The 25,742-nt window shown below is 48.2% G+C and overlaps 1 protein-coding gene across 1 annotated transcript in view; it reads right to left on the reverse strand.

Moving 5' to 3' along the window:
• Positions 1 to 25,742, reverse strand: part of EPHB1 (EPH receptor B1) — a 285,610-nt gene that overhangs the window by 108,246 nt on the left and 151,622 nt on the right. Inside the window, exon 4 of the mRNA XM_028099078.2 lies at positions 7,424 to 7,759. Coding sequence (XP_027954879.2) covers positions 7,424 to 7,759 — 336 coding nt within the window. The remainder of the gene's footprint in view (positions 1 to 7,423; positions 7,760 to 25,742) is intronic.

Here is a 25,742-nt window from a genome sequence, read left to right on the forward strand (position 1 = left end):
CTCAAGCTGCACCATTTGCTGAGGTCTGAGCTGAGTCTAAGAAAGACCGAGGCACTCATTCATATATTTGCTTGATAATTTATTAATCCATTCAATAAACATTTATTGACTTCTATTATTTCAGGCATCTAGCTAGACACTGGGGAACAAGAGCCAATAAGATGGATATGGGCATGCTGTCCGAAGATTATAGTTGTGGCTCACGGAGCTGACATTTGCTGCAGGAGTGCAGGGCAGACACATCACCAGGACTCCTCCTCCCTCCCACCTCCTTTGTCAAGGCCACGGGGCGAACAGCAACTAGCTCATAATCCAGCTAGAAGTTCCCTCCATGAGGTTCCTCTATGAGAAGGGCTACTGCAATCTCATTTGGACTTGGAACGGGGTAAGGAACCTACTACAATCTCACTGCCAGTAGGTCTGTCCCATTTGCCCCTAACAAACCACAGACTGAGAATGCCTGGCCCAAGCTAGAGTGCAATGAGCAAATGAGCCCCAGGCCCCAAGGGGCCCTCCAGTCATCCTCCGGCAGGAATGCAGGGCGGGGTGTTCTCAGCTGCTCCCCAGCTGTGGGCAGCACCACCACGCACTGCCCAGGACCGGGAAGACGGAGAACACCCACAAGCAAACACCGCGCGGTCCAGCAGGTGGTATCTGTCCATAAGAAGTCCAACTTGGTCAGTGAAATAGGCCACCCAACATGGTCAGTGTTCAGCCTAACCACCACAGACCGAGATGCTCTCTCTCAATTACATGTGGCCGCCTCCTAACTTTGGGAAAGTGCAAGTTGGCACCACAGCAGGCTGTAGGACCAAGAGCCCAGCTGACCAGTCCTTAGTGCTGCTTCCCAGCTAGTCGTCTCCTCCCTTGTGACCCCAGTCCCAGTGAGTGCTGTGGACTAGAATGTGAGCTCCGCAAGGCATCAATTTTTGTCTGTGCTGTTGGCTCTTGTGTTCCTGGTGCTTAGAGCAGTGCATGACGCACAGAGAGCCTCAATAAATATTTGTTGAGAAAGCAAATGAACGGGAGCCCCTAGAAGCAGGAACCCACGAGTCAGCCTGTGGAAAGCGGTCACAAAGGCTGTGTTGAATGAATGAATACATTCCCAAAGTTAGAGCGCTTAAATAAATAAATAACCCCCTTCGAGTGCGGCTGAATCTCACTGCGCTCCTCTGAGTAGATCGGGGCTGCTGGCGTCATCCGAAGATCGTTCCCTTCAGCTTTCCTTTCAGGAGCCACAGAGCGGGGAGATACCTGGTCAGCTGGCTAGCACCACGCCCCAGGCAAACATTTATGTACTAACTACTATGGAGGGACTAAAGGAACCTGGCAAGTACTTATCAAGGTTCCCTGTGCCTAACACGGTGTGGTCCCTCCCTCCTGAAGCTGGCGTAGGTGAGAAGGGCTGATTTTGCGTAGAGCTCATCATCTCGTGGAGAGCCCCAAGGTTGCAGGGGGTGGGGGTGGGGTGCCATGACTTTGATCAAGAGCAGTGCTACCTGCTGACCTACTCAGCTCAACAGACAACACACCACTGTTGGGAAATATGGCCCACACCTTCCTGAGACCACTTAAAATTTCCTTCTCAGTGTCAGGGCTTAAGAAACAATAAAAACAACCTTTTTAGAATTAACAATGGGAAGGAAGCAATGAAGTGAACTATGAAATTGAATTAAGAACAGTGAAAGTTTCATTTACTTAAGGTTTTTAAACTTTTCTTTATTAATTTGAATGAAAGTTTTCTTTAAAGTCATTCCAGTCTTTTTAAAGTTCTCTGACTCAATCTTTTCTCTACTTTGGAGCAAATTTCGCCTACTAATTTCCAATGAGACCAGCCCCTAAAAATGAACTGGTTTCAGCATATGGATCTTAACACTCTAAATTTTTATAGGCAGCACTGTAATATTGTTTTAATATTTAATTTTGAGATTTACATAATATCTTTCCTCCAAAGAGCTCGTATATTGCAATATCATAAAATTCCTTTTCATATTCAAAGATTATTCTTTATGCATGCAAATACTATATTTAACCAAGGAATAATGCAAATTAGGTGATGTGTTCAGAGGAATTGGTGGGCTAGGTAATTCTTTTGTAGGAAAAGTAGCATCTCTGAGTGACTTTAATTGTCTAGGAGCTTCAAAAACACCTTACAAAATGGACAAACTATAGGGGTTTATGACCATTAATGGAAGTAAAGCAGTATCTTTTAAACAAAATTAAGTAATGGGTTGTGTCTGTGGGCACAGTGACTATGTTAATATCCCACACGCAGTAGGCACAGTGGGCCACACGTGGACTGTGGGTAATACAAATGTCAGATATAAATACTGCTGATGGCGTCATAGAAGTAAGAGGGCAAGTGCTGCTTCTCTAAACACACGAGGAGGAAAGACGGACAGGCTCCTCTGGACAGCAGGATCCGCCTGGCTCAGGTACACAGTTTTGGCTCCACTGCCCTCATCAAACTCCCTGGGACTTCACCACTCGCCTTGCTGGTGCCCACTCCTCCCTCGAAGAATGGACAAACCGATACCTGTCATTTATCTGATGGGGATCACATCAGTCCCAAACAAAGAGATGGAGGGGCCTCAGAAGGAAACAGCCTGGGAAGAGAGCCCAGCAAACTGTCGTCTGGCTCAGAAAGGAGGCTCATCCCCCAGTCCGTAGCCTGGTTCACAAAGTGACTTCCTGTCCCATTTCATTTGCTTGTCACAACAGCTCTAGAAAGCAGGGCTCATTACTCCCATTTTACAGTTGAGAAAGAAGGGGTCATGGTAGTTCAGTGAACTTGCACGAGTCATGTGAAGAGCCGAGAGAGGGCCCAACTGCAGGATCCCTCACTGTACCTCTGCTGCACTGAGCCCAAGAGGTGAGAAAGGTGGGGGCACCTGGGTGGCTCAGTCGGTGAAGCATCTGCCTTCTGCTCAGGTCATGATCCCGGGGTCCTGGGATCGAGCCCCACATTGGGCTCCCTGCTCAGCAGGGAGCCTGCTTCTCCCTCTGCCTCTGCCTCTGCCTGCTGCTCCTCCTGCTTGTTCCCTCTCTCTCTTTCTGATAAATAAATAAATAAATAAATAAATAAATAAATAAATAAATAAAATTTTTAAAGAATAAATAAATAAAAAGTCAGCAATTTAAATCTAGGTTTTCAGCTTCTAAGTTCTGGTAGTGCTGGGTAGGGCACCACTTGCTGGAGCTGAGCCTGTTCTGCATGGTTCTCTGCGGCCCTCACCACTCCCTACAACCTGACACTTGGCCCTGCTTTGCTCCTCTCCACTGCCAGCCCGGCCCTCTAGGCCCTTGCGTGTATTCTCCCTGGCTTAGATGGTCCCAAATTCACTGACTCTATTTTATTTTGCAGCAAGTTGATTTTTGAGATGTGCCGGTCTGATTTGTCTTATTTATTTTTTCCAAGATGTCCTCGGAGGTCCCCTTCCCCAACTCTGACATTCTGAATCTAGTTGGCAGAAAAAAGAAGTAAAGTTTGTCATTCACTTTAATTCTCTCTGACAGCCGGATGATCCAGCCATCAGTCTGAATCTGGGGCCAGGCGCCAGAGAGTGGCTGCAGGAGTTAGCAGTGATAACAACCTCTCTGCAGATCACTTGGCCGCTGGAACAGAGAGACTTCCTCCTCATCTGGTCTATTTTAAACTCAAGGCAGCTGTATTCAGTGCAAGGCTGCATCCTTGAAGACCTCACGTAAATCTGAGCTTGCATAATTCATGACCAACCCTGACCAAAGATGATGGACATTTTTTTTTGACAGCTGAAGTGGCCCAGCTATGTGGCAATAGCTTAGAGAGAGCTTACAACTTACCTGGCTCACCATAATGTGATTTTTGATCAGTCGGAGAATAAAATGGCCACAAATCTGAGTTTGAAACCTAGAAACATCATTGCTGGCTGTGAGCTGCTGAGCAGATTCTGAAAGCACTCTGACCCTGGGTTTCTTCATCTGATCCACCTCAATTTGGCATGGGCTTGGCACACTGGAGGTGCTCAAAATGGTAGTTCTCTGCCACTAGCTGTGGGCTGGGTGAGGATCTGATCCTGCTACTCTCCAAGTGATACAAGATCCTTGAGTAGTCATGACTATAGACATGACTGGGATAGTCACAGAAGGAGATGGAAGCCCTCAGCATCTCAGGACCCAAGAGATCCTTCAGTGTCCCCCCAGTGATGCTTGTCTCTGTGTGCCCTATGGACCAAAAGATGATTATAAGACCTGCTATGGTCTCTTCTTAGATCACAGCCCTTAGGGCCAAGAAAAGCCTCTTGGTAACTCTCTCTGGTGGACTGATGCCAACCGTAACCCTTTTTATTGGATACCTCAATCAGAACGATGAGCTGCCTGCTTCCACTGGGCAGGGCTCACAACAGCAGCAGGAGGCAGCATCAGTGTGGTATGTCTGGGCAGCCCGGAGAAAGAAGAGCATGACAGTCCTGTGTCTGCTGAATAGTAAGAGCTGCATGCCTAGCCATGGACATGGTCTGTAGCTTCTGACCAAAGGAAGAACCAGCCCAGAGCAACAAGTAGCCTCCCAGGGTAGAATCTGAGATTCATGAGCATCAGGCTTCTGATCAAGTCCAAGACCACTTAGCAGCCAACTTATCCAAACCCTTCTCTTATGTGACCCTTACTGACACCCATAGTCAAGCTCCAATTCACCTTGGGGACACCTCGGGTCCCTTAACAAACACACATTCATCTCCATCTTGATCCAGAGGCAGGAAAAAGTCTTTTAGGGTTCCCTGTGACAGAGACGTGGCACGACTTATGGATTTACATGGGTCCACCTACCTCAGCCCTTAATGGATCTGAGTGATATGGCTTTTATGATGCCTGCTGCTTAGTCTCTCTTTCATCTCTTATAGAATGTGTCACTTAGGGGCACCTGGGTGGCTCAGTCAGTTAAGCAGATCACTCTTGATTTTGGCTCAGATCATGATCTCAGGGTCATGGGATTGAGCCTGGCACCGGGCTCTGAGATGGGCATGGAGCCTACTTAAGATTCTCCCTCTCTCCCTCTTCCCCCTCCCTCCCCTGCCTCCCAAAAGTGTCACTTCCATTCATGTTTCTAAACCTTTCTTGGAGAGGTACAGGCCCAAGTGTTTATTTTGAAGGATCTCATCTTTTAAAAGAACGATCTGTTGGTTAAAAAGAGTTTGCATTCACACGCAGCTCTGTTAAAGCAGTGTGATAGCTCCATGGTCCTCAGAGCCCCATAGCCCACAGATTAGGACCCGTGGGTCACCTTGTCATTTGTTTCATAATAACCACACGCAACCAAGAAGCATCCTTTTCTCATTGACTGTAAACTTTCTGACACCCAAATTCCAGATTCCCAAAAAGAAATCCCAGATTGGAAGATGTTGATGGGGCTGAGACTCCAAAATCAGGGGAGGTTAAGAGAAAAGGGCCTGTCATAGGGGGAACAAAGGGCAGGAGAAATACACTTCTGGAGGGAGCGAGTGAGTGAGGATGACAACAAATATTTTGAATGCTGGCAATGCCGGGCCCCTTGCAGGAGCCCCGGTCCCTTGGTGCCTCTGCAGCCTGGGAAGGTGCAGATGGCAAGACAAGCAGATGGGCAGGTTCGGGAATAGCAGGGTAAGGAAAGGGAGGGGCAAGAATCAAAGCAAACCGCTCTAAGTGGCAGGTTTGTTCGCACATTCTTAGAGAGAGAGAGTAGACAGCCAAGCCCAGCATGACATGACAGCCTGGCAGGATTATTAGTCCCAGAAGCTGGGACACTAAAATATTTCAGCCAGTTTTCTGCCTTAAACTCTCCAAGGGAAACACTGCTAACAAAGGCTGCCCGTGTTCCGTGCTCAACGTGATCCAGAAATTACCATCCCCTTTTCTTTGGGGAAGACAGACTGTCACAACCTTTGTCTCCATGGTGCTGGGGCTGTGGTCACCAGCTGGAGGCTTCCACACTTCCACGCCTGTTTTCTCACTGCACACGCATGCATGCAAACACGTGACCATACACATACATACAAACACGCACACACGAACACACACATGCTCACGGCAACAACGCAGCCATCTGGACAGCCATGCTCTCCCACAACACCTTTTTTTCTCCTGAGTTCTGACAGCTTAAACCCAAGAATCATCTGCCATCAAAGATGCCTGGTATTGAAAGAGGCAGAAGGAGCCCGCGGATGGGGAGGTGAGGAGCAGATGAGGACAGAGTAGAGAAGAGGAGGTTAAGAAGGGGGAGTGACACGGAGGGAGAGAGAGAGAGAGACAGTAAAGGGACGTGCTTGGCTCCAGCTATTCCACTAACAAGCTGTCCTTCTAGAATCTGTTGATTGAGAAAAATCCATAATTCCAAATAAGATCACAGTCCATTGCCCACGACCCCCACTGCCTATAGACTTTCCCTCTGCAGTCTTGCACCGTCACCCCAGGGGAGAGATTGCTCATTTCTCTCTAACGCCCGTGGTATTTACCGCATATGCATGGTACACACGCCTTGGACGCACCATGCCGCAGATTTGGAATGTGCATCTATATACTACAAATTCTGCAGTTAATGAGTTTTCTGGGAGGAACAGCGGTGTCCAGGTCTCACTGTATCCCTACAGCTTGGCATACATCAGAGCCTAACTAGCCCTCTCTTAATAATGAGTGAGTAAATAAATGAGTGAGTGCTTGAATGGACTGGTTAAATGGATATAAAAAGAAATGGATTGTTGCAAGAGGTGTAAAAAGTAATAAAGAGAAAAGGTCAGAAGAGTAAGGGATACAGAAATAAAGAGGAGAGAAGCAAATGTGTTCTGAGCTGTGCATGCCACAGGGATGTATGGGCTATCAGAAATGATCTATTGCTGATGATCTGAAGTCTCTATCACAGCATAGCATTCATCTAAGCAAGCTATACAGGAGAATGCACTCTTGAATTACATGGTTTAATTGAAAAATAATCTATGAAGGCAATACTCACTCTATCACATGATTCCTGGGAAGTTTCTTTCATCGGGTTTTCTGATAAAGCAGCACTGGTGTTCTTAACATCGTGCAGGGCTTCCACCCATTCACCTACCTATCGCCCCATCCATCTGTCTGTCACTCTACCACCCATCTGTCTGTCTGTCCATCTATCTTTCCAAAGGCACTTGTTGAGCCCTAGCTGGATGCACAGTAATGCGTTCTACTCTGACTTGGATATACCTCTTTGCTTTTGTGCTGAGCGTGAGAATATCCCACAGAATCCAGCTCACCCTCAGAGGTGAAACACTACGCCTGTCTTCTCCATGGCTGCAAATGCCCATCGCCTGACGCCTTCGCTCCTGGGAGGAGGCCAGCAAGCAGAATGGGTGTGGCTACAGCTTTGCCCCTTCATAGAGACGGACAGGGAGCCAGGCACGCAGACAAGCAGAAGGCACACAGGTGCCTCCTGACTTACCAGCTTGGTTCGTGGTGATGTTGACGGAGACATGCTGTGGGGGAAAGGGGCTCTTGCTGGAGACTCCGTTGACAGCCTGGATGTCGAAGGTGTAAGGGGTGTGGGCCCACAGGCTGCTGATGGAGACTCGGCCCTCGGTCAGGCCCAGCTGCCGGGGTACAAACTCCACATTGTCATCACAGCGGGAGCAGCTCCGACGGTCTGCGCGGCACTTTCTACAGATGATGTTGTAGGTCACATCGTCCCGCCCACCCGTCTCCCTGGGCGGGTGCCACTCCAGAATAATAGATGTCTCATTGACGATGGAGATGACGTTGCGAGGGCCTGATGGGACACCTGGAAGGAGACAAAGAAGGGCCTGGTGAGGTTGGGTGGAGGCTTCCTCCTCCAGGCTCTCTCCATCTGTCTTTGGTGGGTTCCCACCCTTGTCACATGCATGCATCATTTCCTGTCCCTCAATCCCAAATCTCCACACTCTGATCCATTCCAAGAAAATGTGGTGGACAGAGATGACAACTCACCCCAAACTCCCCTCTCAGTCGTCCCCGCTGGGAAGACTTCTTTCAGTCACGTGTGCCAAAGGAGAGGAGGTTGTGAGGACCTGGCTTCAGGCCCTTTTGTTCTCAGGACTACGCCGCTTCCCCTAGTCAATGCGAGCGTAGAGTATGTATGTATATTAGACACTTATGGGATTCCTGTCTTTTCTTAACTAGTGTAGAACTCAAGGGTTGAGGGACACCAGCGGCCCATCAAAAGCCCCCAAAGATCCTAGCATTCTGCACAAAACCTCACACAACTTGGGGTCTGTGTGGTGTGTACACGCTGGGGGTGTTTCTCTGCAGGACAGGTTGCTAGATCACCTGCATAGATGAATATTCACAGTGCCCAAACTTTGGTGCATGAAGACAAGAAGCAAAGTTGGGTGGGAGGTTCAGACAAGCCACCATTTTTGACCCCATGACATAAGAAGAGCATAGAGGTTTGTTCCAGACACTCTGCTATAGCTGCTTTACACGCATTTACATGGGAAGATACAGTGATTAATTCAATTTTATAGAGAGGGAAACTAAAGCTGGGCATGCAGACTGGCTGTAGATCATGTGGTCTATAAGAATTGAAGCCAGTACGGAGACCCATGTCTGCCTGATTCCATAGCTCATGCTCTTAACGACAGCCCTCTGCTGCCTGCTAGTGAAACCGGGTATCTTTCCCTACTAAGGAAAAAGCTGTCTCCCACTCTGGCCTTACACTGGTACAGTACTCCAAAGGTTGATGGTCTGATCTGTTCATGGATAACAGGAGACTTGAATAGCCTCTCCTACAAACCAGCCAGGCTTACTGGGAGTCAAGGAGAGCAGCCTTTCCCTCTGGACAGCTCTGTCTATAGCTGCTCTTCATCCTGTGGCAAAGGTGGAAATGTCTTGTTAAATACTAAATTCTATAAAGCCTGGTCCTTTGTAGAAAGGCAAGCTGTTTCTGAATTACCAACCACAGTGCTGGACATTTGATGAAGTCAGAGAATCTCCTGCCCAAGAACAGATCACAGCCTCAGGTTCCCCAGCTGAGCACTGCGTATCCTCGATGTCGAACGCTGAAAATGAATCCTACCCAGAAGCCTCCCTTCCAAACAATGGGTCTGCTGGAGCAGCCGCTTCAGATAGTAATGCGTTCAGAATTCATGCACGTGACTGTCGCCAGCTGAACGAAGACATGTGTAAAGTGGTTCATGCTGAAGACAGGAATCAAATGCCAACAAACAAAATGAGGGAATAACAACAAGGTCGGGGGGCACCAGGGAAGGATTCTGTGTTGAATCAGTCAACAGCAAGCAGCTAGAGCAGAAAGCAAATATTAAATCGGATTCTATTAAAATGTGAAAGAAAATCAGTACTGTACTATATAAAGCCCATTAGGCCTGAGCTAAAGCACAACTTTCATGCATGCTTGTGACAGGGCAGGATTCATGAAGCATTTTTACTGAAGTCTTGCAAATAGCATTCGAGAATTCCCCACCCATCTGCCCAGGGATAAACATCCATCTCTTCTCGAATCAGCACACAGCCAGGGCGGGGAGGGTAGCAGGCATGGCCGTCGGCGGGCTCTTACTGGGCCAGGCCAGCTTCACCTCACATCGCACTATTCATTAACACACATATTGGCGAGTGCCTGGTTTGGACACATCTGTTTGCTCAGACTGATGAGATTCCAACCACAAGCTCCCAGTGGTCAGTGCCACTGTTCCCTGTCTCCGCAGACAGCCCAGCCTCTGCCACAGGCCACCGTTTCTCATCCTCCTAATAAATACGTTCATCGAGGGCTTGCTCTCTGCGAGGCATGGGGCGAATCCTCTAATGGTGTTCTCTTACTGCATCCTTGGGACATCATGAGACTCTTACTGGAAGGCAGCCTTGGGTGATGGGGCAAGGACAGGTATTGCCTGGGAGAGTGGCCACCCATCCTTCCCACCCTTTGGAGGCCTCCCCATTGCAAGTATTTCCTTTCTCCCCTGACCTTCAACGTCACCCTCTCCCGTGACTCCACCTTCTCCATTTAAACACCCATAAATTTTGGCCATTTTAAAACCAAAGCACCATCACTGGCATCTTTCTACATCGGACATCCTCTCTTCTTCGCCCTGCAGCCGAGCTCTTCAAAATGGAGGCTCTTCTCTCCCCTCGCTTGGCCCAGGGCAGCCCGGTTACTTCGCCACTCTCCCACCACGTCTGCTTTTCCTCTGGTCTCCTACCTGACAAATGAGGGGAACACCCTTCAGTCTTCCCTTCCTTGACACCCCGAGTCCTCACCAGCCAGACCCTGACAGTCACATCTTCTGTGTCCCCCACGGACGGACTGTCACCACAGTGAGGGCCCATCTCTTTTTCCTCAGAATGTTCCCTTCCTCAGGATCTCCACCACCTCAGAACCCCGCACCCTGTGGACTTTTCTGCCCCTATAGCAACAGCCTGCCCGTGAATCCGCCAACATTGCTTTGCGTCCTTGTTATCCATTCTCGTCTGCCGGAGTGTGAGTTCCGAAATATACGTGAGATCATGGTGTTCCCCTGCTCAAACGCTAATTGCCCAAAAGTCTACCTTCCATTCACATCCTTCATGTTCCCTTGTAGTTGTGTTGCTTGGGATCTCATCCCTGGCCACTAGATGCTCGCCCTTACATTGTGGCCAGTAGGAAGATTCCTGTGATTTCCTGTGCACACTCAACTCTCTTCATGCCCCCGAGCTTCTGCACAGTGTTCTCTGCTCTCTGGAATTCTTTTGGTCCTTATCTGCTTGATGAACTCCTGGACACCCTCCAAGATCTAACATTCATTCCACCAGGAGGCTTCTTTGAGGCCTGCAGTCATGTGCCTCCCACCCCTGGGTTTCCATAAGTCCATTTTTAGATGCTAACACAGATCCCATCACTGCATTGTGATCATCTCTTCCTCTGGGTTGTCCTCACCACGTGGCCTCCTGGTGGGCAGGAGCCTGTGGTTGGCTTGTCTCCGGGTTCCCTTGCCCCAGCTCCTTGCCCGGGGGATGCAAATCCCTTGCACCTGGTTTGACCTCTGCTCAAGCTGCATGGCTTAAGATCACATGTGTGCCCCCTACTCCAGTATGAGAGGCCCTGCTGTGGGGCAGAGGGAGGACACAGATACGGTAGCAGTGAGGACCCATTGCTTGTGCCCTGAGTCGTAGAGGCTTTAGTGAAATAAAGGTAGCAAGTGGGGAGCTGGTTTAGAGAGGCCTTCCCTGTCCCTTAATCCAACGGTGTCCATAGCAGCTGGGAAGACCCAAGTCGATGCTGCCCCATGTCTGCTCCCCACTTAGGAAGAAGAATGGTGCATTTCCAGGAAGATCTTTTTTTCATGTTTATTTAGAAATAGCCTTCATATAAAGCAACTACTGTCCCCTTCTCGTTCATGGCTGCATTCCAGAGAAATACATCTGTGGGGGCATAAATGGGGGTCTATTGGGCCCATGGTTATTGAGTCCAGAACTGCATATAGTAAATCTTCTCCTTTCGAAGAGAGCTGGGAGAACCTAAATATGTGTGTCCTCAATGGTAGGGGTGTGTCTTGTTATCTCAGAGCTCAGCACAGTGCCTGGGCTCCCAGTGCGCATCTATGCAGGTGGCCCGAGAGCGGGCCACAAACACTGACTGGGATCCTGTCCCTTACTTATTCATTTCACTCATCCATTCCTTTAACAACTATACCTGTGCTGTTCTAGGCACTCAGGGGTTAGGAAAATGCCAAACAGATAAGCCTCTGCTCCCAAGGAGCTTACATTCTGGTGAGAGAAAACAGATAAGAAAGAAGGAAACCTCGAGATAAATGAGATGACTCAGATAAGAGTAAGTGCTCTGAGATAAAATAGCCCCCAGGTTAAGATTGCCTCCCAATAATGCTTAGCTCCTGCTCCCTTTCCCAGGAGGCTGGCTCTGGGCAGGGCAAGCCAGGGTCCAGGGTCTGGGCGGCTAAAACACCAATGGTCCCTGGTCTCTGCTCCACTCGCCTAATGATAAGAGCCAGGTCCCTGTCAGCAGCCTGCTCTACCTCTCCTATTCTTGGAGAGTCTGACCAGAGCAGGTTCAGGCCCTGAATGAACCACCGTTACCTATCCAAGCTGCACTCCCTGGGTTTGAGGACTTAACCCTGCAGGGAGCATCCGTCCAGAACCAGAGCTCCCAGCCACATCCCCAGGAACGAGGCCAATTGAGACAACCACACAAAAATGTTAAAATGGGGAGTGGAGAGGGAAGTCAGAGGGAGAAGAAAATCTGTCATCTCCGTCAGCAAAAGCCCTCAGTGCGTGCAATGGCAGGGCTCAGAGCCACAGTCTCCTTGTCTAAGCTCCCTGCTCTTGCGTCCATGTCCTCGTTTTTCTTAATTACATACAGACAGGCTTTTTGAAGCTTCTCTGATCTGTTGCCACGGTTACTACTGATGAAAGCTTCCTGTGAAAAGGGCTAAAGAGACTCAGTCCTTTTAAAAGATGGGAAAACCACTGAGCTGGTTTAAGTGGGAGGGGCATGGTAGGTCCTAGGTTATGAGGATGGGGCTCCGTGTCTTCCAGAATGTGCCCGAGAGGTTGGCTCAGCCTGCATGAGTACAGTTGGTATTGGGACTCCAAAGAGTTAAATAGAAAAGATCCTCCTAGAGGCAGGATTGGCCCAAGTGTTACCATATTGAGATAGAATCTCCTGTTTCTTAATGTGATTTAGCCCAGATGATTTTTTTTTTAGAAGAATGGAAAGACAGAGTGGGTGGGAGAGAGTGGGTGAGTGTATTTGTAGGCATTAAGCTGGAAATAAGAGCACTCTTGAGTAATCAAAGGGAAAATCTGCTGAAGATAGGTAAGCCCTGAAAGCCAATTCCTTTATCAGGAATCTTAATAAGGCCAACTTTCTGGTCTCAGAATTTAGATGTGAACTTCAGCCTGGTCCAAGATGCCAACCAGGCAGGGTCCAGCTAACTGTATATTGCCGCAGCCAGGGTCTACAGCCTTGCATCCCTCCCCATGGGGAGCTGGTGGGTGACAACAGTGATGAGGTAAAGCTTTCCAGGGAGACTCCATGTGCAGGTTGTGATCATGCTGCTCCATGTCAAGTCAGAGATGGGCTTCTCCTCATTGTGTGCACAATCTCTTGAAGAATCTGATGAAAGCAATGAAGATTTTCCCCAGAAAAGTGGACAAATGCTTGAACACACACATGATTTTTTAGAGACTCCCAGGGATTCATAGTTCCTTATAACTAATCAGTGAACCTCCTAGGTGTTCACAGCAACCAAGTTCAAAAATATTCTCTTGTTGGTGAACCTTGAGAAAACGAACTTCTAAGCCTTAATATTCTCATCTGAAAAAAGTGTTAATTTTGAGGCTCTAATGAGATAATATACCCAAAGAGTTTAGCTGTGTGGCTGGTACACAGAGGAACTCCATAAATATCAGCTGCTATTAGTAGTATTGTCATTATTAGATGATCTGGAACCCAACAGCTCATCTAATTAAGACTGATCTTGTGCAGCCCCTCATTCCTTAAACAGAGACCCCATGCCCAGAATTGTGTTGGGCACTGTGAAAGCCACAAAAATATGGAGGTTACAGCCCATGATGCTGGGGAACCCAGATGATTTCTAGTAAGGTAAGTCCCCCTACCCATGAAGTATGGGAACTGTGGACACACACAGGTAAGGATCAAAGTAAGTAATACAGACACAAAGAGGTACAGATGTCTGGGAAAAGGTAAGATCAATGCAGAACAAAATACTCAGGGATGGTGTCTGGGGGCCTTGTCTACAGGTTGGAGCTATACAGGAGAACACCTTGGAGGCCATGTGCTCCAGCCTATATACTTTAGGCCCCCTTACCCCTGCAAGCACATCCAGGAAGGGGGAAAACCCTAATCTTGGGCACGGGGCTATATCTCAAGAATGGGTCCTGCTTTTTTTAACCTCTTTGTGCATCTGTATATCTGCTCCCTAATCTCCCAAGAGGTGGTCTGGCTTTGACATGGTATCTGGGCTTCCTTGTTCTCTCTTACCCTGTGGGCAGGGAAGACCCTCCTTTACTCCCACAGCAAACTATGTCCTCTATTCAATCTTCCTTTAGGAGAAAGGGTTGAGATAGGTTCTGGGAATGAGCCAAGAAGGACAGTTTATACTCAGGACTCTTAAATATTGTAAGTCAAAAGAATACAGAGATAATGTTCTTGTGACTGAGGAGAGTCAAGATGGTAGTTTGGAAAACTGACTGCATACTTTAATGTGGGCTAAGGGTCAAGAGAGGATGGAGAGGGAGATCAGAAAATGACATCAGAGGTAAGGATGGTGCAAAAAGCATGGTGGGGGGCCCAGGAAGACATGGGTGGTGTGGTCCAGGATTGGTTATCAAAAATGACAGTACTATTGGGACAACTCTTTACTTATTGCTCACTATGACACAGCTACTTAAAGAACCATGTCTAAATAATTGGGAGGCTTCCTGGAGAAAGGGGAAAGTCCTTTGAGATTTTATGGAGAGATAGATAGGAGTCAAGGAACAGAGGCAGATCTGGAAATGGGGCTGTAGATGTATGATGAGGTCTTCTATGGTCGCAAAATATGCAGAAAACCAGATCAGGTTGGTTGTTTTATCTTTGCCCTCCATACAGCTACAGGGCTGAAAGCAGGATGAGTTGAAAGGTAATATAAGCCAAAAGAGGGAAATTTTGCAATTATCAGAAAGGTGGTAGAGTTATCAAATAAACATGAAGTCAGTTTCATGTTCAGTTGTGGTTCTTTCTTTGGTAACTGGTTATTTGAAAACAATGCCAAACAAAAACAAAAACTAAAAACCTCTATTCTTTTAGGTGCCATGTGTAGCTATGACACTTCCCAGCCTAAGTTCAGCTCTCTTTCTCCCTTTCTTTCCCTCCTGAGACACCAATTCCTCTTCCATCATTCCTGCACTGGTGTAGAATTCCTGGGAGAGACTGGACAAGAATGAGCACTGTCCTAGAGGAAAGAGCTGTAATGGGGTGCACCATGCTGGTTCAGAACCTTGGAGAGGGGCATGTGCCTGCATGCTCCCCGTCCCCTCTCCCCGTCCCCTCCACAGAGGCACCCTGGACGGCAGAGGGGCAGTTCCTAAGATTCTATGTCAGGCACCACAGTAGTGGTGTCAGGAGTCAGTGGCAGAGGAGTTGTCAGCTCTTCTCACTGGGGGATGTGGGGTGGCTATTCGAGGCCATATCAGAAAACCACAAGTAATTCATCAGAGACCTGCTGCAAAGTGGAGGCATCAGAATGGACTAGTGAGGCATCCTCCACTCAATAATAAAAGCTAAGAGAGGCTTGGGATCCTTACAAAAAGACTGTCTACAGTTTGTGAATGATGAGCACCAGACATCTGGAACACCATTTGCTTAATGTGAAGATGGTAGTGTGTAAAGTTCTGAGGTGTCCCTTCCAAAGAGGCAGTCGTGCTGGAGGCCTGAGGCAGCAGGGCTAGAAAGGTGAGTGGTGCCTCTCCCATTGCAAGCGAGGCACCCTGGTTGCTCCCCTCAAAATGCAGGCTGTCCTTCTGGGGCAAGGAGGAGAGGTTGTTGAAACCTGGGGAAATTATTGGTTTACTTTTCCTAACAGCTCTGGATCCCGATGTTCCCAGAGACAATCTTATGCCACCTTTGGAACAGGTTTAAAATGAACCCAGGGACATAGGCTTCCTGTGGACAGACATCTGTGCCATCTGCACGGATGTCAGAATGACAAGACATTGATTTGGTGGAACTCACTGGCTTCATGCCGCTAAGTGAGTGATTAATGCTGGCTGGTTTCCTAGAGTAGATTTCTATAAGGACCATCTGAAAGAGAAGAGATTTGGTTTCCATTTAGTGGTGCTCTGTCTGGAATTCCAAGTTTTGTTTTAATAACAAACCCTGTATGCAAAGTATGATCTTAGGTATTTTGGTATGTTCTTTAATAAAATCCCATCTTCCCAACATTCGATGAGGTAGAAACTATTACCCCCATTTTACACTGAGGAAACTGCCTCTCAGAGATATTAAGGAGCTTCCCCAAGTCACTTGGCTGGTGAGTGGTGGAATCAAGACTTGAAGACAGGCCTGGCCAGTCCCAGAGCTCATCCTTAGCAACTCTTCCACCCACGGCAGAGGCACCTAAGGGCATAAGGTGTAGGAGAGATGCACATGCAGCCAGGTGCTGGGGGTGGGGGGTGAGTCTCTCATGGTGGCAGGAAGCTCTCCTTCCTGAACTGTTCCAGTGGCTTCCCTGGAGAGACAGAGCAACGGTGGTTCCAGGACTGTGCTGAGCAAGTCTGCACGTGTTGCTCACTAGGGTCTTGGAAACACTGGGCCTCTACTCAGGCAATTCTTCTAATCATAACAGTTAGTAATAAGTAGAAATGATTAGTCAAAACAAGGAGGGACCCTACTGAGAGGGATTTCGGGAGCATCGGAGAACCTAGTGTTATACATTTCACCAAACACCAATGTTGGTAGAAAGTACTCCTTGTTTCTCCAGCTTCAGTGGAGCTAATTGTCTGGGAGAGGGGGTGGATTTCACTTTCTGGGAAACAAGACAGCCCCTCCACCTGGTCTGAGCTAGAGCCTGAGTGTCTGGTTGCTACAAGGCTGCAGAAGCCCTGGGAGGATGGCTGAGCCACCTGGACCTGGGGAGGCAGCTTATTTCAGTAGGAATATCTCCCACCACTTCCTATGTGGGGGAGATATACGAGGCTGCACTTCTACTCATGGTCAGAGGGAGGCCGGAGAAGGGAAGCCTTGACATGACTCCCTCCTACAGAGTCCTTGGGAATACTTCAAGTCAAGGAAAGCTAGAGGTCATGTCATCCTAAAGACATGGCCTTTGAGACCTCTTTCCTAGCCCTGAAATGAGGCTCAGAGGCCTTGTGGGGTCGTGAAAGATGCACTGGACTCACAAAGAGAAGATCAGGACTGAGGGCCAGCTTTGCCACAGTGTGACATTAGGCAGGTCACTTACACCCTCTGAGCCTAATCTTTCATTGATTTGTGACTGATCGATCTAGACTTGTTTACGGAGACTCCACTGTGTCCTGAGCCCTGTCTATAAGATTATGCTATTCATAAATTCACCGACATCTGCCCTGAAGAGTTCAAAATCTGTAGGGGAGGTGGGCACCTGTACAAAGCCACACTGACTGACAAGGCTGGTGGAGATGCACCCCCCCCCCCAGATTCATGGACTATTGATTCAATTTTCCTTGGGAATGCAAAGAAGAATCTTCCAGCCATTGTCCCTTTCAGTTCTAAAAGAAATTTGTGCTGCCTCTCTCCAGGTGTACAGGAAAGATCCAGGTTCCAAAGACAATTCAAGGTCAAGGGAACAAAAAGAGAAACTGAAAAATTAGATATTCCTCCCAGAAACTTATAGGTCATCCCAAATCAAGTCCTCATTCTGACACTTCATAGACACACTTATTCTTAGAACAGGAAGAAACCTTGCAGATCGTGGTGTGTCCCTGGTGGTGAATGCCCTCTACACTCCCTATGTAGTTGGCCAGCCTCTGTTTGATGCCCCCAGTGATGGGAAGCTCACTACTCCCACCACTAGGGAGTCATCTCTTAACGATAATCATAACCTATTTAAAAATATAATGGAGGAAGGTACCTACTCACAATAGCCACAAAACCCATAAAATACCTAGGATTAAATCTCACGAGGCCTGCATAATAATACCCGCATGAAGATAACTATAAAACTTTACTCAAGGGCACAAAATTAGACCTGAATACCATGCTCCTGGAGGGAGAGAGATATCATAAAAAGGACGGACCTTCCCAAAGCAATCCATATATTCAATGCAATCCCAATCTCAACTTAATAGGATTGCTTAATGAAATGCGCCAAGCTGATTTCAAAGTTCATCTTGAAGAAAAAAATGTTTGAGAATGGGCAAGACATTTTTTACCAAATCAGTAATATGTAGGCATTTGATTTATAAGTTATTGAAACCCTTATAAAGCTACCATCTTTAGAACAGTTTAGAAATGATGCCAGAACAGAACATTTTTTCAGTGGGAAAAAAATAAAGATAAGTATATACAGGCATTTAGTAGATAATAAAAAAGGCATCTCACTAACATGTGGACAATTCAGGTGGAGTTGATGGGATGTTATTTTTAATAAGATACAAGAACACCAGTGTCCCATCCTATACAAAAATAAATTCCAGATGGAGGAAGGAGCTAAACATAAACACTATATAAAGAATTGAAAGAAAATATAAGAGATTGTTTTTATACCCTAGAGTGGAAGGACATACACAAAAACCAGGCAAAAAGTCAATACAAAAATCCCCAAAACTAGAAAGAAAAAGATGGTCAGGTCTGAGTTTAAACATTAAAAATGTCAATATGACCAAAAAACAAAACAAAACAAAAAAACTATACCCATAAATAGAGTTAAAAATCAGCGGAGGGCTGGGTGGACATATAATTAATGGGCATCTAGAAATCAATTTTTTAAAGATTTTATTTATTTATTTGACAGAGGGAGACACAGCGAGAGAGGGAACACAAGCAGGGGGAGTGGGAGAGGGAGAAGCAGGCTTCCCGCTGAGGAGGGAGCCCGATGCGGGGCTCGATCCCAGGACCCTGGGATCATGACCTGAGCTGAAGGCAGACACTTAATGGCTGAGCCACCCAGGCACCCCTAGAAATCAATTTTTTTAATAGAAAAAGGACAAGAGTTATAAAGAGTTAATTCCCAGAAGACAAAATAAATTGGTCAAGAAATGTATGAAAAATACACACTAATTTATAATTAGGGAAATACTAGTCAGAATTACTAGGAGGTCAGTCAGATCAGCAAAAAACAAAAGCTGGCCCATGTGTGGAGAAGCAAGACGGATACCCTTGCCAGGGGTGTAAATGGCTTGAGTCCTCTAGGAGAGCACTTGGGTAATACTGAATGGCTTTCTGAGTGTATGTGCCCACCAACCCAGCAATTCTATTTCTAGGTGAATTTCCTCCACAAATACCAGCGTATGTGCCCCCCGAGGTATGTCTGAGCATTTGTGCGGCAGGATTGTTTCTATTAGGGAACCGATGGAGTCAGTCCGAACGCTCACCCAGGGGGTCCTTATAACAGAGCAGAGGGCATTGGTGGCCCCCGCCCTAGTCTTTCTGCCCCAGCCTCACAGAAGACAGGATCCCCAGACACCAGCATGTGGATCACGGATGACGAGTCCCAGCCGATGAAATGCCATCCCGCACTGTCTCAAGTGGGGTGTCATTAGCTCGGTGCCACCTCACAGGCAGAGGTCCTCCTTCCTGAGGGAAGCAGCCTTGCACTGAGGGGAGACAGCCCTGAACCCAGGCAGTCAGGCCTCGGCGGAAATCGGGCCCGGCCACTCACTCACTTACGTGCAAGTCCTTCTGGGCCTCAGCTCTCTCACATATAAATGGGGATAACAGTAGCACCTAGCTTATATTCTGTGAGACTGACTGAAGAGATCCAGTCAGGGGCTCAGCACAGTGCCTCATGGGTGGAGAGACCTCGATCAGTGCCGGCTATTATCTCCGTCTTATTAGGCACCCACGTTCCCGATCTAATCAGTCATAGCAGAGCGCCAGGGCACAGGGCACGTGAGGTCCACTCAGGAGAGGCCTTGGCCCCAACACCGGAGCAGGGGCTGCAGGTACGGGCACAGCTACCCTCATCAGAGCTCAGCGCAGACATTTTCCCTGAGCACGGGCTCGGACACCGGCCTTCCCTCGCAAGGAGAGTGAGTTCTCACCTCACACACTGTTCCCCCTTTGCTGGCCAGCAGACTGCGTGCTCTTTGCGGGCACTGAGCGGCCCTCCATCTGTGCTCGCTGAGCACTGTCAGGGCTTGGCAGCGACCACAGTGTCCCACTGCCCATGGCCCACCTGTCCCACCCAACCGCCCACCTTCTGCATACGTCAGGCCCAGCACAGCCAGCCTATACCAAGCTTCCTCTCGCTACGCAGACACCATGAAGGCCTCACTCCAGACTGCACAATCGAACATCCCTTGTCCCCATTTCCAAGGTGAAAAAAGCAAAGAGGTGACCCAGAGGAGCGGCTCAAAAGGCCACCTTGGGCGTCTCTTGCAAGTCTGAGCCCACGGCCATGCAGAGGGCAGCACACCGCTACCACCACGGCCCTGAGCTTCTCTCTACAGAACGGGGTGGGAGGACAGAGGGACCTTTGTGTCCAGGCAGCCTCTGGCCCTCCGCCCTTAGCCTCTGAGACAAGCCACTCTCCTTGATGTGACTTTAGAATCAGAGCACTCTTGATTGAGGGCCATGGAGATGGCCTCTGGCACTGGCCCTTCCAAGGCTGACTTCAGACTGCAGCCTGCTCTTTCCATGCAGAGTCATCCATGATAATTTATCCACTAGGGAGTCCAGCCTTTAAGCCCCCAGCCAACCCCATGTCATAATAGTTCTCAGGTGTCTGGCACTTCCCAGCCAATTGTGTGGTAAGTTTCTCAGAAGACGACACACAGTTTCAAAAACAAATCACTACAAAATGCTGGCATCCCAGTCCTATGCCACATACAATTCAGAGAGCACAGACCATACCCCAACTGACTATGAGACCCGTTTTTGTTCCTTTCACCCACCGTCCCACACGATTCGGAAGCCCTCTTGGCAGGCATCATGAGCATCACTTTCGTACACTTGTGGTTAAGGGGAGATCTCTAATTACTCAGGTGGCTTTTGTTCTCTGGACAATGTTCATATACCTCCACACTAAGTTGAAAGTGGCTTCCCTCTAAATCTTTGATGACAGGTAAAGACACCTGGTGTCCTGGTCTTTGTCACACACAAGCGATGCCACGGTGATGTATGTGGGTCTCTGGTTCTGGCTTCCTTGTCACATTCACATACATTACTAAACCAGGAAATCTGGAAGGTCACAGTTCCAGTTTGGGAAAGGACTGGCTGATACCAAGTTTCTAATATGGCAACTGGAGGGTCAGGGAATGAAAGGGGGCGGCTAGAGCCAGGGACCACACTTCTCCCTTGCCCATTATGGAGTTGAGGGTAGATTCCGAACCCAACTCTCAGACAGAGTCAGTGGTCAGTAGCAAGGGGGTGAGATGGGGCGATATGGGTTCCAGGGCTGACACCTTGAAAGGTGACCCTAGAGACAACAGTGGCCAGAAGTCTAGGAGTGAGATGCATCCCAGACCCCACTTATGAGACTTGGGCTTGGCTCTGACTTGGTGTCAGAAGTGGATCAGGGTCTGATACTGAGTTACATGGATGAAAGAGGGAAGACTAGAGGAAATCAGGAGGCCACCTGGGGAGCGCCTGTGAGGAGCTGGGGACCAATGTGGTCTGCACAAATGATATACAGATTTGTGATCACATTATGATGGGGTAGAGACAGAGGGTGATGGTATCATAATTCAGCCCATCTAGGATGGCCCTCCAGGAGTATTCGGTCTAAAATGTCCATTTCCCCCACACTTTTATTCTGTTCTTATTTTGGACTACGCAATTTAGACATGACCCAGACTCCCCTCTTGTCTTTTCATAGCAACCAAAACAAGGACAATCATTTACTGAGCACCTACCACATGTCTGACACTGAGTTAGGTATTTTACATATATTATCACAGTGGAGACAATAACAAATAATATCTTCATTTGATGGAAAAGAAATGGAGGTTCAGAGAGTTTTGGTAATCTACCCAAGGCCACACTGCAAGGGAAGGGTGGAGCCAAGAGTCTACCCTGGTCTATCTGCTTCCAATAGTGGGGCTCTTACCACTTGACTGTGTTGGGCACCTACTGTGTCGGAGAGGATAAAAAAAAATCGGATCAGCAGGTCAAAGAGCTTCCCGTCCAGTAGACAGAGAGAACCCTATGCGTGAATAGCTCTAAGCAGTGTAGAATATTCAAGAGTGTGCAAAGCAAGGCATCTTCCTTCCTTCATGGGGATGAGGTGAGATGGTGGCAGAAGACCAAGGATGAAGAGCCACCTATTTCTGATAGTCTTCTCCCCTGAGGCGGAAGACTGGAGCTGGGAAGATTTAAGAACCAGGAGCTGAAGCTCCCATCAAGTTCCACCATGCATCCCAGACCAGTTCTGCCCGGACCAGAGCTTGCAAATTTGGCATCACAGTCATTGCTCGAAGTCCGCCAAGAAGCATCCATGACACCACAGGGTCCTAGAGCCACAGGGCATGCAGCTTTGTTCTGCATTTTCAAAAAAGAGAAGAGAGCAGATTAAATTAATACATTTTACCACAATCCCCTCCTCCTTCTGAAACTGCATGGTTAAAGCAGTGCTTTGTGAGCCTCACGCAAAGAGTGATAAGAACCAGCATGTATCTCTAAGTATAAGTCAGGCCAAATGACATTGTTTCTTTTTCCAAATGTTTATGAGCCTGCAGAGAACAAGAGTACAGAGACCATGCCTAGGTTTCCACAAGGGTAACCGGAAAAAGTACACAAATCCTTGTGTCCCAAAGGGGGAAATGTTAGCTAAATGATAATGCCACTGCTTGGGTTTTAGCTGCTTTGAAAATAACATCAAAGTAGGGTAAGTGACTCTAATAATAGTCATAAAATAAAATAGCTTATTTTCATTGGGTGTTTCTTGTATGCCAAACTGCATTCTAAATAGTATTATGACATGTAATATACCTCTGACAAAACGGTGAGGCAGACATGAATACTCTACCCATTTTATGGATGAGAAAATGAAGACATAGAGATGCCATGTCACTTGCCCCACGTCACACAGCTGGCAAATAGCAAAGTAGGACTTGAACCCAGGCACAAACTCCAGAGCCCACACTCCTGACAATTATGCTAATACTTCTCATTTGAAAGATAACAAAAGTCAATAATCAAAATAATCTTGACTTGAAAGAGCCCTATGCAGAGGTCCACAAGACAAAATTTCTGAAGTCACATTCATCAGCACAGAAAAAAAAAAAAGACCTAAATGGGGAGCATTTCCTGAAGGCACAAATGAAACCACTGGACGTGTGGTGGCCACATGTCTGGTGGGAGCCAGGGCATGAGGACTGCACCCCGGTAAACAGTCAACAGTATCCCAGGTACAGGAGAAGATCCATCACATTTCCACCGAAACGTGCTCTCAGGTGAGAGTTCCATGGCTCGTTCTGGCTACCACACCACATCTTGAGAGCTTTCTGGATAAACATGAGAGATTCAGAAGAGGCCAGCTAGGACGGTGCAGTTCGGGACATCATGTATTGTGGGGAACAGAGAACGTAACAGGTGTTTAGGCTAAAGTAGGTGATTCAGGAAGGATGAGGAAGTTGTCCTTAAATACTGCAGCTGCTGCCTGCAAAAACTTGGTCCTCAGTGGTGGACCCACGGTGAGGAGGTGAGGAAGGCAGGCCCCAACCCAGGGACCAGAAGGCCCCTCAGTGATGGATGATGGCTGCCTGGCAATGGAGCAGAACTGTCTTGCAAAATCTATCAGCTGTCTGTCATCACAAAATTCAGGTTGTTGGAGAGAGGGGTTGACACTGAGGACGGATTTGGGTGGCAAGACCTTGAAGGCGGCTCCGAATGTTAACAGTCTGTGACTCCAAATGCCCTCATGATGAAAAGCCCACAACAGAAACGTACCATGTCCCTGGCTGTCAGCTTAAAACTTTGAGTTTTCTGATGCCTCCTGAGGGTTAGACCCACTCGAGTCAACAACTGTGAAAGGAAATTGTAGATGATAGAAGTGTGGAAGTGTGTTTATACAGGCAGCGCTGACTCTTCTGGAAATGGCAGCGACAGTTATAAATAGCTTTCAGCTGGCTGTAACGGTCCCTCAAATTTGCACCCGGGTGGATGAACCAGCCAAATCCAGGCACCTGGCAGGGTAGGTTGCCCTATGACTCTTGTTCATCTATGACCCTTGTCAGAATTTTATCTCAAGGAAAACACAGTCTACCTCCCTCACAAAAACACAAATGATGTATCTTCATGGGCCACATGAATCATGTATCAGAGTAAAATCAAGCAGTGCTTTACCTCCAGAATGGGATACACGGTGTATCTCTTCCTAAAGCCCTGGTCGGCAATGGGTAAAGCAGTCCTCTTTCAATACATTGCAACTCCTAGATTTATAGAGGTTGACACTTTTAAAGATCATCCCCAAAGTGGGCATGCAGACAAGCAAGCAGTCCCCAGTTGATGAGACTGGATCCCTGTCTCATGAGGTGTGTCTGTGATCCAGGGGAGGGGGGGAGCCTCCCTGCCCTTTTGGTCTGCAGTGGCAGCCCCAAAGGTTTCTTTGTGGCCTAGTTCCTGCCGGGTGGGGTGGAAGACCAGCTGAGTAATGAGCCCATCACTCATATATATATTCTCTCCCTGCCCAACCCTCTGAGCTCAGGTGAATGATCCCCACCATTCACTTTCCTTTTGCCTCAGTTTCTCTCTCAGCCTTCCCTGAGCGTGATCTAATCAGGCCATGCTCCCTGACCTCCACCGTCTTCCGGTTTCCCATCATTGCCCAGAGCCCCAGCTAATGTTGTGCCCAGGAGGTCTCTACAATGTTCTAACCACCCAAAAGTGAGAATGATGCAGGGATGGGTGGGGGAGTTCTGAGAACTAGTGAGACTCTCCTTTGAAACACAGAGCACTGATGCACACTCACACACTCACACTCATTCCCACCCCACCCCTGCTCTTCCACACGCAGGTATTTGCAGTCTCTGTCTCTCTTTCTCCAGCCTGATACACAGGGCACTAACGGGGAGGGGAAGGCACTGTGGTTCCAGTCTGCAGAAATTCACTTGATGGCCTTTCTCCCCCAGGAGCCATAAAGCAGAGGACAGAGAAACTCAACCTAATTCTAAACCAATGTTCTCAAAATTTAGCATGCTTCAGAATCACCTAGAGGGCTTGTTAAAACTAAGATCACTACCTTCCCCCACCCAACTCCCTGAGTTTCTCATTCAGTAGGTCTAGGGAGGGGCTGAGAAATTGTATCTCCAACCAGTTCCCAGGTGATGTTGAGGCTGCTTGCCCAAGGACTGCATTTAAACACCACCTGCAGTAAAGAAAAAACCAGCACAGGAGATCTTGGGGACCGTGGCCCCGCAGGACTCAAGACTGGTGGGAGAAGGTTTATGAGCCTCTGTCCTTACAGACTTTTCACGATGCCCTGAAGGTCATCAAGCCTGGCTGCAGAGGACTTTCTTCTTTTCCTGTCATCCCAAGGCTCTTCCCACTCTCCGGGGCCTGGCACCCTCCTCCAATCCATCCAGCCTGCTGGGGAAGACCACAGTCTGGGCAATGCCACACTCCTGGGCAGTCCATCCAAGAAGCATAAGCTCTGTGTCACAGGGACCACCCTGCTGCCCTGAGATGGTTGGGATGAAAGAGAGGAGTACTTTAAAGGATGAAGCAGGAGTGTAAGAAAGGGAAAATGGAGTGTGCAGAGATTGGGGAGGGAAGAATGGATTCCTATCCTTCTCTAGGGGTGGTCAATTCAAGAGTGAAAGCAAATCATCACCATTACTGTGGCCATCGGCAGCAACCGCCTAAGAGCTACCAAATTTGAGCTCTCACTGCGTGTGAGTTCCTGGCATCGGAGGCAGACAGACCTGAGCTTTCAACCCGGGGCTCCCCTGACATCCGTCATGTAATTCTCACAAGCTCCTGATGTGAGTTCCATCCTGCCTGGTTCTACACATGAGAAGCTCCTGCTCGCACCGGCTGGGCACCAGGGCAAACTGCCAGGATCCACACCCAGAGCCCCTAATTCACCACTCAGCTTCCTGCCTCTGCGTGAGTCAGGAGGGTCGGGGAGTCCCCAGGGGAC

The sequence above is a fragment of the Eumetopias jubatus genome, unplaced genomic scaffold (assembly GCF_037043125.1).
Source record: "Eumetopias jubatus isolate StellerSeaLion01/CBP00866 unplaced genomic scaffold, mEumJub1_p1.0 scaffold_1, whole genome shotgun sequence".
Taxonomy (NCBI): Eukaryota; Metazoa; Chordata; class Mammalia; order Carnivora; family Otariidae; genus Eumetopias; species Eumetopias jubatus.